Raw genomic sequence first — 12,713 nt, 5'->3', positions numbered from 1 at the left:
CACGGTGTATAGAAATGGGTAAAATACGATATTGTTTGCAAAGATCATGGGATTAGCAAGACAAACCACTGCAAATAACATCAAAGCCAGGATTACACAAAAAGGGACGCGGTGTGTATGGTGGAACTGGAAGCGAATCTCCGATTATGAGGAGTTACATGGCCAAAAGGTTAATTCCGTGTTGTACGGTTCACAACTGGATAGATTTCACGAGGCGATTATGGAAGAAACCACCAGAATCGATCAACAGAAAAGTGTCACATAAATTTTTGATGACGCTCCAAAAAATTAGGGCGATTAGTTGGGAATTTTTGATGCATCCATGGTTTATCCCAGACCTTGCAAACATAATTGCGATCTATTAAGAAATGATCGAGATATAAGCGTCCGAAATTTTTAGACGTAGTCCTACATCAAAAAAACATTCAGAAATTAAACAGAAAAACGCGAATACTTTTTAAATGACCCAATACATTCGAATAATTGTGTGTTTGTAAGAATGATACTTTGGATTTTTTTCCCTTAAAGTCGGCACGAATTCGGGAACAACCTAATATTTTCCAAGTCTTACGAGGTTGAACAGAAAAATCATTGGTAGATGAAGCCAGCGATCACGATACAGGTTTATTGTTCATTTGAGCCGCCATTTGTGTGTTAAACAAACTAACACTACATAATTTAACACGACATTCTTATAACTTGAACATCATGATGATACCGATATCGATTTTTTATCACTGCTGCTTTGTCTTGCGATTCCAATAACGATTTCGTAATGAAGCCCTAGATTTCATTGTCTGATTTTTTGAAAACATATAACAATTCGGCTGAAAAGTAACACAGTAAAACGATTTGCAACTTTTCGATACCATTTTTATAGTAATCTTTCGGTTTTTCCTCAAAATAGGCCTCGGTTTCGGTAATCACTTCATCATCGGTCTTAAATTTCTTGCCAGCGTACATTCTCTTCAGTTCTGCGAACAGAAAATAGTCGCTGGGGGCCAGATCTGGAGAATACGGTGGATGCGGAAGCAATTCGAAGCCCAATTCATGCAATGTTGCCATAGTTTTCATTCGTTTGTGATTTTTCAATTTTTTCACAATAATAAAAGTTGCTTCACTCTCAATGCTGTAACTCACGAACCAATCGACCGATTGCTGTCAAATTTTGACACGTATCCATGATAGTGCTTTGTGATTGTCAAGTATATTTTTGCAAGAGGTTCTAGATGGACCGTCAACCTTATGAATTTTTCAGCCGAACTGTTACAGCTCAACCAAATAAATAAAATTGGCAAATAATTGTATATGATTATAAAGAATGATAATAAGAATAAGAAAAAAAGAATTTCCGAGAATAGATTCTCAAGTGATTTTTTTATATGGATTTCAGCGGTAAAAACAACCTGACAGCATAAATGGAATTTAGAAGAAACTAAAGAGCGATACAAATAACTTCCCGGAGAATGCTGGATAGAGAATAAACGAATTTAAAATAAACCGCTATTATTATTTAAGCTAACATTGTTATCCATAAAACTATAGAACACAAAATAGAATCAATCCCAAAATGAAATTTAAGAGAGGTTCAATTTTATTTGGATTTTTTTTAGAAATAATTGGTGTAATGTCCACGTGGACAACAGGGGGAGGGGTATAGTAAATGTCCACGTTTGTCCACGGAGGGGGAGAAGGGGTTCAAAAACACGATTTTTCTGTCAACGTGGTATGTGGACAGCCCCTAGCATGTTCGCGCGACTCAGTGTGCCTGTATTATTTGAATATTTCTATGAATTTGAAATTTTCCATGACACGTTGGAACATTTTGAGAATATTTACATTTAATTCCTCAATTTGAAATAAGATTATTCATGCAAACTACAAAATTTAATACTATATAACAATTCCCCATCATCAAAAGCAACGGACGCGTGAAATGGGAAATATTTCAAAAGTCCATCGTCATGTTTCATGTACAGCCCTGCAGGTTCAAAGCTTTTCGCCCGCCTACGGATCATAATGGCGGACGAATTGCGTTCTAAATTAAGCGAAATGATGCCCTATTTTACCTCTTCGGTGTATTTAATCGAAAATGCTAAAATATTGCAATTTGTTATTGCTTCCCTTCAAATGATTTTCAATGTTTGACCTTCTAAATGTTGTTTTATAGCTAGTAATGCATTGAGTATTTGACAGCACCAATAATGTACTAAAGCGAAACATTCAACAAGCAGTAGCCGCCAATAAATGCAAGTCGAAATGCGTTTACTTTTGGCTGAAGTATTCAGGTTCCATGCTCGATACGGCAAAAAATCGATTCGGTACTGCAGTTCAATCCCCGCTATGGAGAAACAGCTGGAGGTTGGTGGGCATAAAATTAATTATGTCGAAGCTGGCTCGGGCGAGAAGGGCGTAATACTACTACCGGGAGCTCTCGGAACAGCTTGGACGGACTTTAAGCCGCAGATTGAACAGTTGCCAAAGTTTCTACCGAACCATAGGGTCATTGCCTGGGATCCACCTGGTTATGGCAAGTCACGGCCACCTGAGAAGGAGTTTGGTTTGGACTTTTTCGAAAAGGATGCTGAAGCTGCTGCCTGTTTGATGGAAAAAATCGGATTCAAAAAATTTTCAATCATTGGTTGGAGCGATGGGGGAATAACTGGTCTGATTCTGGCTGGAAGAAAGCCTCCGCTGGTGGAAAAGTTGATTATTTGGGGTGCGAACGCATACATCACTAAAAAAGAATCAGAGATTTATGAAAGTGAGTATGCAAATATTTGTTGCAATAAATATAGTAAATAGAAAAAATGTTTTTGGCTCAACAGGTATTCGCGATGTTAACAAATGGTCCGTACGAATGCGTGAACCGATGGAGCAGGTTTATGGCAAAGATGGGTTTCCAAGAATTTGGTCCGCTTGGGTGGATGGAATGCTTAGATTTTATAAAGAACGCGATGGGGACATTTGCAAAGGGTCGCTGGAGAATATTAAAGCGCCGACATTCATCCTTCATGGTGCGTTGGATCCCATGATTGTTCCCCAACATGTGCCTCATTTCATAAACACTATTCCTGACACTGAGTAAGTGTGAAATGCAGCATTTTCTCATTGCAAACGATGCATTCCAATTTTTGCGCTTTTAGCCTACATGTTTTTGTGGATGGTAAACATAATATTCATCTAAAATATGCCGAGGAATTCAACAAGCTCGTGAGTGACTTTATCCGGAAATAGTCTGCCATTCTTTAGATGTACAGATGTACTTTGAAAAAGTACAGTTTTAATTATTTCTTAAGTTCAATTGTTTTATATTATTCAAAAATATACATTCAATTTATCGCATCTCTTACTACGACTCGACTTATAAACGCAAAGAAAACATGTAATAGAGGTGAATGAATTGCAAAGTTTACTGAATCTGGCTCTCACTAATTACTCGCTCGTTGGTCACTCTCACTACTGCCTCTCAAATGCAAACAAGGAAGATCATGAGAGGCGATAAATAATGGATCAATTACAATGTCGAGCTAAAAAAAAATCTTGGAGTGGGTGAAATGAACCATTAACTGCCTTTGAAGCCGCAGTCTTCACTCGAAGAAAATCATGCTCTGTGTCTGGTAGCATAAGCAACCAGTCGATAAATTGCCTACAAGTAGGGTAACACGGGGTGAATAGGTCATATGGGGTGATTTGGACCACCGCTTTATCTAAAAAATTACGGCTCAACTTGGATTTTTTATAATGTCATGTTGTTTATAATGTCATGTTTTATATACTGATGAGACACTGATGATATAACTATAAAATTAATATCAGAATTGATTCTTTAGAGTAATCCATTGGTTTCACTATCATTTCATATGAGAACTACATTTGAATTATAACATAATCGGCAAAAATATAACAACACTACTCATTATCGTTTGTGTTTGACGTTTGCTTAGCGTGAGCACGTAGAATTTACCCGTTCATAAATATTTAAATTTCTTCCGTGTTTCATCAGTTCTCATCATCGTTAACAGTTTACTGTGATTGCTTGGTAAGTGTTTCGCAGTTGACTATAGCATATAATTGTTACCTTCTCAGTAGTCAAATAAATTATGAGAGCTTGAGGACTCCATGTCTTTATTAGTTGGAAGGTAAAACTAGAATAAGCACAAATCTAAAAGCATGTCACTCCTGCTTCTGGCATGGCTACTGTGATCTATCAACAGTCATGGTAGCCAAGGTAGCATCTCCCCCTCTAATTTGGTAGCAGTGATAATCTTGAAACTTGATTGGTGGCCGGGTTGATCGCACGGGACGTTGCAAAGGTGTCGATGTCAGAATCGGCTGGGGAACATCCATTGACAGTAGAGTTTCATCTCCTTCACTCGACAACGTATCTTGAAGATCAAGAACCTCGGCTGACTCAACGTGCTCCTCATCAGATGTTGGTTGATCCAAGTTCAGGACTTCATTAGGTGTTGGTTGATCGTTCTGGATCGAAGATTGGGTTCTGTCCAGCTGAGGTGTTGGTTCAGCTGGAGTAAGTCCAAAGTCGTCAATCAAGATGGATAATGGTGCTGGTGCAGGAGCAACTTCTTCCATTCCCGTTCGGAGTTGATCAATGTGCGAACGTAGCACTTTGCGTCGACCAACTTGGCCGTCCAATAATATGTTGTAGTTGACGTTGCCAATAGCTTCGAGCACAACACCGGGCATCCACTTCCACTTATCGTTTGCAGAGTAGACTTTGGCATAAACTCGAGCACCAGCTAGGAAACTTCGCTTGACTGGTTGATGTTGCGGGTGATATTCTGGTTTGGGTGACGGTCGTAACAGGTCCAAAGTTGTCCTCATCTTGCGTCCAAGCATTACCTCGGCTGGAGATTGTCCACTCAGAACCGCTGATGGAGTGGATCTGTAGACGTACAGGAACGTTTGAAGCGCAGTAAGGGTTGACCTCTCTCCTCTGTCGACAATTTTCTTCAGCGATCTCTTCTAGGTGTCCACAAACCTCTCCGCTTGCCCGTTTGATTGTGGATGATACGGAGCTGTACGGAAATGGACGATCCCAAATTCTTCGCAGAAATCACGGAATTCAGCACTGGTGAACTGGCTTCCATTGTCCGACACAATGACTGTAGGAATTCCAAATCTTGCGAAGCATTCTCGAAGAAATGTGGTCGTTGTGGAAGTAGTCGGGTAACGAGTTTGCAGTATTTCCGGCCACTTTGAGAAAGAATCCACCACAACTAAATAGTATTCTCCATCCACAGGTCCAGCGAAATCGATGTGGAGTCGTTGCCAGGGTCCTTCAGCTCGAGGCCACGGTTGTGGTTGAGCATGTGGTGGAGATTTTGCAGCATTCGCACAGCTTGGGCATCTACGAACGTAGTTGGTGATGTCTTCATCTATTGTCGGCCAGAAAATGATTCCACGAGCGATAGCGTTTGCCCGTTCGATGCCAGGATGTCCTTGGTGAACTTGCTTGAGGATCCTTTTCTGCAGGCTTTTGGGAACTACAATTCGATCCGCCATCATGATACAGTCGTCAATTACGGAGTAGGAATCTCGACGGCTGAAGAAAGATCGAACTTCTACATCTTCGATACCTTCGCACCGTGATGGCCAGGAACCTTGTGTGTAGGAAATTACCTTCTGGAGCACGGCATTCTTCTTAGTGGCGATCTTCAGGCTCTTGTGGGTGACTGGAAGATCTTGAATAGAGTCATGGAAACAGGAACTAACGTCATCTTCGACTCGAACCATAGCGATGACTGCTTCTTCGTCGGGTTTCGGATGGTTGCTGATAAGCCGGGAAAGTACGTCAGCGTAACCGAAATCTTGAGTTGATACGTATTCGATGTTGAAATCGTATCCCAAAAGTGTCAGGGCCCATCGTTGGAGCCGATTTGCGATATGTACAGGAATGCCCTTTTTGGATCCGAAAATTCTCAGCAATGGTTGATGGTCCGTTTGAAGCGTGAACCGGCGACCCCACAGCAAACGATGGAACTTCGTGCAAGCAAAAACCAATGCCAACGCTTCTTTTTCGATTTGGCTATAGTTCTGCTCTGCTACAGTCAGCGATCTCGATGCATGTGACACAGCCTTGATGATGCCGTTCGGAAAACGATGAAGAATAACTGCACCAATGCCAGTTTTTGACGCATCTCCTGCCACGATAATCTCTTGCTCTGGATTGTAGTGGGTGAGCAACAGACCAGATTGTAGCACTTTTTTGATGTTTTGGAAAGCGTACTGACACTCCTTACTCCAATGGAACTTCGTGTCCTTTTTCAGAAGGTTGTCTAACGGATGGCGTAGTTTGTGCATCTCGCGGACAAATTTGCCGTAAAAGTTGACTGCACTCAAGAACGATCGCAAGGTGGGAACGTCGGTTGGTGCGGGCATTTCCGAAATGGCTGCAATCTTGGCTGGATCGGGTTGGATACCTTTAGCAGAAACGATATGTCCAAGGTACTTGATTTGATCCTGGTGGAATCGGCACTTCTCCACACGTAGACGGAATCCATAGTCACGCAGACGGTTGAAAAGCATGTGGATGATTCGGTTATGATCCACGAGAGTCTTGCTGTGCACCAGAATATCGTCGAGGAAAACTTCCACACCACGTAGACTCGAAACCATTTTCGCCATTAGCTGCTGGAATGCACCGGGTGCTGACTTGACCCCTGGAGCCAATCGGTTGAAACGGAATAACCCACGGTGGATGTTAATCGTCAACAGCTTCTTGGATTCGTCATCGACCTCCACCTGAAGGTAGGCATCCGACAGGTCGATGATGCTGAAGACTTGACTGCCGGATAGCTTGCTGAAGATCTCCTCCGGGGTAGGAAGAGGGTGGTTGTTGGTCTCCAGTGCTGCGTTGAGCCCAGTCGAGTAATCGGCACATACACGCACTTTTCCCCCCGGTTTCTTGACAACGACGATGGGTGCTGCCCAGTCCGAAAAATCGACCGGCGAGATGATGTCCAACCGCTCGAGTCGATCCAGCTCCTCTTCTACCTTTTGGATGGCATGAAAAGGCACCGGTCGCTTTGGTCGGAAAACGGGTTGGGCATCCGGCTTCAGAGACAGTGAAATTTTCGTCTTCATGCAGTGGCCCAAACCATCTTGAAAAACTTCAGGATATTGCTTAAGGAAGTGCTGATCAGAGGAAGGCGAAAAATTGGAAAGATTCACCTGTTTGCAGTTGGCAGCAAGCGGCTTCGACCATAAGTCAAACGCGTCCAACCAGTCCAGTCCGATGACGTTCAGATCTTCAACTGATGTGATGTAGCAGACCGATGCCTTCGTAGTTTTCCCGATAGTAACCGGGCAGGTGAATTCGCCAACCAATTCGAGTGGTTCCCTTGATGCCGTTGATGCTTCTACGCTAGTCACCGTTGATGACGGTGAGCCAATCATTTTCCACGTGTGTGTGCTGATAACGGTGATGTCGGAACCACAGTCCAATTGGAGCTCGGCCGATTTTCCGTTGAAATTGACGGTGATGAACCTTCTACGGCTACGGACCTGCTTCACGATTTGAATAACCTTCGTGTTGAAAGGCTTCTTCTTCTTGGAACCAGCTTTCGACTCCGTAGTAGATGACTTGGAAAAACAACCACAGTAGCCGTCTTTGTGGCCCACTTTCCCGCACTGTTTGCAGGTGTGCTTCGAAAATTTGCAGTCCTTCACAAAATGCATTGCGCCGCATTGCCAACATGGTGATGAAGGTGTCTTGATGTCTGCTGATGACTTCATCTGGTTGTTCGGCTGCTTCAGTGACTGCCGAACTGCCTGGACCGCTGAAGATGTCGGTTTCTTCTCGACCAACGCCGTGTCGTGTTTAAGATTCGACAGTCGTTGGCACTCGGTGACCAGTCCTGCCAGGTTGATGGTTTCAGCTTGATCGGACTCGAGCTTCGACAGAAGTCGGGTTCTGACGTCGGTGTCCTTCGATGACTTGAAACCGCAGATGAACACCAGGCTCTTGAACTGATCCACGGTGAGCTTCTGAAGTTCAAAATCCTCACATTGACGGTTGACGATTCCAGCATACGTTACGAAATCGTCGGCTTCGTTCTTCTCAATATTGAGGCAGTCGTAGCGCTTGCTGAACAGAGATTTATGCTGACCAAAAATCTGCTTCATCTCGTCTACAACTTCGTCGAAGGTGAAATCGCGTGGGTGGGACGGCAGTAGGTAGTTGAGGAATTTCTCGTGCACCGGAACACTGAGACTCCGCAGCAAAAGTCTAACCTTCGCGGCATCGTCCAAGCTTCTGCCATCCTGCCTGAATAGATCCTCGTACTTAGAAAACCAGCGATCGAAAGTCAACCCGTTTTCCGGATCGAAGTGAAACTCCTTAAGGTTGGTCGCAAGGGATTCGAGAATTTTCTCTGGAGCATTTTGCTGTGTTGACGTTGCTTGGTTACCGGTGAACTGTTCTAGTAACTTCATTAAACGGCTGTTTTGCTCGGCCATTTGCTGCAACACAACGGACAACGGAATTTCTCCTCCACTTGTTCCAGCTTCGGATCCGGCTTGAGTTCCATATTCGGTGGTCATCTCGGAAGAATCTTCAGGCTTCAACTTCGTCGCCAAAAATGTTACCTTCTCAGTAGTCAAATAAATTATGAGAGCTTGAGGATTTCATGTCTTTATTAGTTGGAAAGTAAAACTAGAATAAGCACAAATCTAAAAGCATGTCACTCCTGCTTCTGGCATGGCTACTGTGATCTATCAACAGTCATGGTAGCCAAGGTAGCAATAATCAAGTGTAATGTAATTTTCGTCCAAAAAATTACAAAATAAAGTGTCCGAAATTTGAACTTAACCTGTCCGAAATTAGATTCAGTGTCCGAAGTTGATTCTTATTCGCTTCATTTGAAAAGCATTTTCTTCGATGATTTGTTTTATGTTTTCAATCAAATAGGTACCAAAATAGAAAGCTTAAAAGCATATTGAACTAATTTATTAAAAACATCAACCAAATAATACCTGTGCATTAAGTTTAAGGTGAAGGTGGAAGCTAGTCACAAATGGCTGCCACAATGGCGCTCATTTCTTTCATCTCCCTCCTTCACCTCTCGCCCGAAAATCAATAATTTTGCGAAACAGTGTGAAGAAAATGATCGTTTTCGCACACTTCCCATCAAGTAATATCAACCAAACTCTAATCGATTACTCACAAGATATTAAATTTTCATCTGCTTTCGCACCGTATAGTGAAGAACGTCGGAAAACTCGAGCAAGTGCTCTGAAAGTTAAATTTTCGTTTTTCAATCTTCTGCAGTGGTTTTGTTTGTATTGGTGGAAGCATCGATATTTTTTCGACACTGATGCCAAACAACATCATCGAAACAGCTATAAAAACCACTCAATAAAATGTTATTCCGGAGTCATAGCGTCCCATGTCATGAAAATCAATAGAATAAAATTGTGTTGATATCAATACAATTATTATTTTTACGTTTAATGGGTCTATAATGTAAGTTTTAGCAACTTTAACATTGGGTAAGAAAATTGTATTGCAGAGCTCGGAACACTGCCACGGCTGCCTATGCTTTCAAAAACAGTAAACGGAAAAGTATTAAATTCAATCTAAATGCCTCGGCCAACGAAGAGAAGGGTTAAGGCTTTCCAACGTGAATATGTGAAAACAATACGATCAACGAAGGAAAATATTAAGGCATTATCAACATCGAGTTACTATGCGGAAGAACTTGTTAATACCAAAAGAGCCCCAATTCGCATGTGTTATAAATTTACTCATGTTACGCTCGCGTATAATCAGAATCATATGCAAATGCACCTTCTATATATATTTATATTTGCAATTGTTCATCGGAACATATCGTTCATACATTTTACTTTAGTATTGAATTGTTATTTGTTTTTTTTTCAAATGTATTCAAAGACTCGTGTCAATGAAGCGCCACACAGTCTGATAAGTGAATTGATCTATTTACGTGTGCTTTGCTCTTCTCTCACAAACACTATTACCCCATTTTTACACGAGGGTTTACCTATACTACTACAATGGCTAGCTTCCACCTTCACCTTAAATCTGTTTTCTGCATCATATGCCTTAAGGTGAAGGTGGAAGCTAGCCATTGTAGTAGTATAGGTAAACCCACGTGTAAAAATGGGGTAATAGTGTTTGTGAGAGAAGAGCGAAGCACATGTAAATAGATCAATTCACTTATCAGACTGTGTGGCGCTTCATTGACACTGACAATACTGATTATACGCGAGCGTAACATGAGCAAATTTATAACACATGCGAATTGGGCCTCTTTTGATATTAACAAGTTCTTCCGCATGCTGATAATTCCTTCATATTTTCCTTCGTTGGTCGTATTGTTTTCACATATTCACGTTGGAGAGCCTTAACTCTTCTCTTCGTTGGCCGAGACATTTTGATTGAATGTAGTACTTTTCCGTTTATTGTTTTTGAAAGCATAGACAGCCGTGGCAGTGTTCCGAGCTCTGCAATACAATTTTCTTACCCAATGTTGAAGTTGCTAAAACTTACATTATAGACCCATTAAACGTAAAAATAATGATTGTATTGATATCAACACAATTTTATTCTATTGATTTTCATGATATGAAACGCTATGACTCAGGAATAACATTTTATTGAGTGGTTTTGATAGATGTTTCGATGATGTTGTCTGGCATCAGTGTCGAAAAAATAACGATGCTTTCACCAATACAAACAAAACCATTGTCGAAGATTGAAAAATGAAAATTTAACTTTCAGAGCACTTGCTCGAGTTTTCCGACGTTTTTCACTATACAGTGCGACAGCAGATGAAAATTTAATATCTTGTGAGTAATCGATTAGAGTTTGGCTGATATTACTTCATGGGAAGTGTGCAAAAATGATCATTTTCTCCACACTGTTTCGCAAAATTATTGATTTTCGGGCGAAGGGTGAGGGAGGGAGATGAAAGAAATGAGCGCCATTGTGGCAGCCATTTGTGACTAGCTTCCACCTTCACCTTAAGCGTCCGAAATATAATTCAGAACGGTACTTTACATAAACATAAGTATGTTTTTTTCGATGAAACACACACTGGACCAAATCACCCCACAGACGGTCCAAATCACCCCGCATCAAATTTTAATGTCCAAAAATCATCTCTTCTATTTCATGATATATTTGGTAGATTGAAGCTTCATATAATGATTAAACATTATTTATTGAGAGAAAACAAGTGTAGCTCAGTATACAATGTGACATTTCTTATTTAGACCGTATTGGTTTAGAAATATTAGGCGATTTGCTTAGGTGGTCCAAATTCCCCCCTTTTCCCCTATTACCCGCAACTGGGTGACATTGCGCGTTTATTCCACAGAGGCGGGAGATGGGGCGATAAAACTGACTCTCTTTCGCTAAGTGAAAATGAGTGAGTTTGTCTTATATACGTTTCCGATATAACTGATAATAATTATTCTTTTGTTTCAAGGTTTTGGCAGTATATCAGACTTAGTCGAGGAGTATTTAAGAATATTTTGGATACAACCGTATTCCAAACAACTTTCAGAAGTACTGCTACTCCTGCAGCTTTGAAATTTGTGGCCGTTTTGAATCTTCTGGCTTCTGGTCGTATCAAATTATTGTAATGAAGGAGAAAACTTTTTACTTGGTATGGCTCAACCAACAGTTTCTTCAGTGTGCAATGAACTGATACCACTTCTGGAAAGAAGCTTATGCGAAAAATTGATCGAATTGGATACAACATCGTTTAATGAAACAAAGCAATATTTCTTCGACAAATTCAAGATACCCGTTGCTCATATACCCATTTCGAAGGTTTAAGAAAAATGAACAAAGGTACTGCAAATGTGATACTTCTTGTATTTCTTTGTGATTCCATAGTGCTAAAATAGAAGTATTGTATTTATACTCCCATACTTGTACAAATAGACGTCAAAACCAAAGGAAATGCAATTGAAATTTTCTTTGATGTAAGGTTTAGTGTTAAAATCAAAGTTGCACTAGCATTTTCCCATACGACGATCATCCATTTCTTGTCGAGCCGTTTGTTCTTGTTTCGAGTTAAAACATGCTCGAACACAATGTTACGTAATGTCAAACTTTGCTCGCAACTCTACTACTACTTTATTCATTTCGCTCGTTTCGAGCTCGCTTCGAAATTCATAATTGTAAAAGTGGTCGTGCAAACGAACAAAAACCACTCGTTTCGAAATGCGAAATGCCACTCTGGTTGAATCAGAGGGACTAACCCACGCCCCGGCCAAGAGGATATAATCCACGAGCAGAGATGCCAGGTTTGAAGACATGTCTTCATTTTGAGGACATTTGACATACTATGAAGACATTTGAAGATTTTGTGAAGACATTATGAAATATGTGAAGACATTTCAGAATTATAGCGTTTGAGTTTTTGAGAGTATCGTCGAAAGGCCATCCGATACAAGATGGTCATCAAAATGGCAAGCGGTATAGCGTTGGAAAGATTCATTTATTCCGTCTTTTTTGTTCTCTCTGATTTAACAGATTCGACCGAACACAACAGTGGGAAAGATAGTGTGTATAAAGTGAATGAATCATTACAATCAAAAGGCATGTCCCTAGACGTAGTAAGTAAACTACTTAAAGCCTTGCGTGCATTATTCGAGGAGAAGAAGACAGGAGCGTTCAATCATGCCATCCAGTACGGGGATGTCCACATACCACGTGG

At 41.1% G+C, this 12,713-nt stretch overlaps 2 protein-coding genes across 2 annotated transcripts; one reads left to right on the top strand and one right to left on the bottom strand.

The window, feature by feature from the left end:
* Window positions 1-2,032: 2,032 nt before the first annotated feature.
* On the top strand, window positions 2,033-3,352 carry LOC129761764 (valacyclovir hydrolase). Its single transcript, XM_055759513.1, has 3 exons — window positions 2,033-2,764; window positions 2,829-3,084; window positions 3,147-3,352. The coding sequence occupies exons 1-3, from the start codon at window positions 2,248-2,250 to the stop codon at window positions 3,235-3,237; spliced, it is 864 nt and encodes a 287-aa protein (XP_055615488.1). The 5' UTR covers window positions 2,033-2,247; the 3' UTR covers window positions 3,238-3,352.
* Window positions 3,353-4,807: 1,455 nt separating this feature from the next.
* On the bottom strand, window positions 4,808-8,565 carry LOC129764805 (uncharacterized protein K02A2.6-like). Its single transcript, XM_055764305.1, has one exon. The coding sequence runs from the start codon at window positions 8,563-8,565 to the stop codon at window positions 4,987-4,989; it is 3,579 nt and encodes a 1,192-aa protein (XP_055620280.1). The 3' UTR covers window positions 4,808-4,986.
* Window positions 8,566-12,713: the final 4,148 nt, after the last annotated feature.

Source organism: Toxorhynchites rutilus, chromosome 1 (assembly GCF_029784135.1).
Source record: "Toxorhynchites rutilus septentrionalis strain SRP chromosome 1, ASM2978413v1, whole genome shotgun sequence".
In the NCBI taxonomy this organism is placed as follows: Eukaryota; Metazoa; Arthropoda; class Insecta; order Diptera; family Culicidae; genus Toxorhynchites; species Toxorhynchites rutilus.
This window is presented reverse-complemented; position numbering and strand designations above follow the sequence as displayed.

Excerpts from the sequence above, each read along its gene's own strand:
- LOC129761764 (XM_055759513.1), top strand. The coding sequence starts at position 2,248 with ATGCAAGTCGAAATGCGTTTACTTTTGGCTGAAGTATTCAGGTTCCAT. Across the intron at positions 2,765-2,828 it reads AGAATCAGAGATTTATGAAA|GTATTCGCGATGTTAACAAA; the intron begins GTGAGTATGCAA and ends TTGGCTCAACAG. Across the intron at positions 3,085-3,146 it reads AACACTATTCCTGACACTGA|CCTACATGTTTTTGTGGATG; the intron begins GTAAGTGTGAAA and ends TTGCGCTTTTAG.
- LOC129764805 (XM_055764305.1), bottom strand. The coding sequence starts at position 8,565 with ATGACCACCGAATATGGAACTCAAGCCGGATCCGAAGCTGGAACAAGT.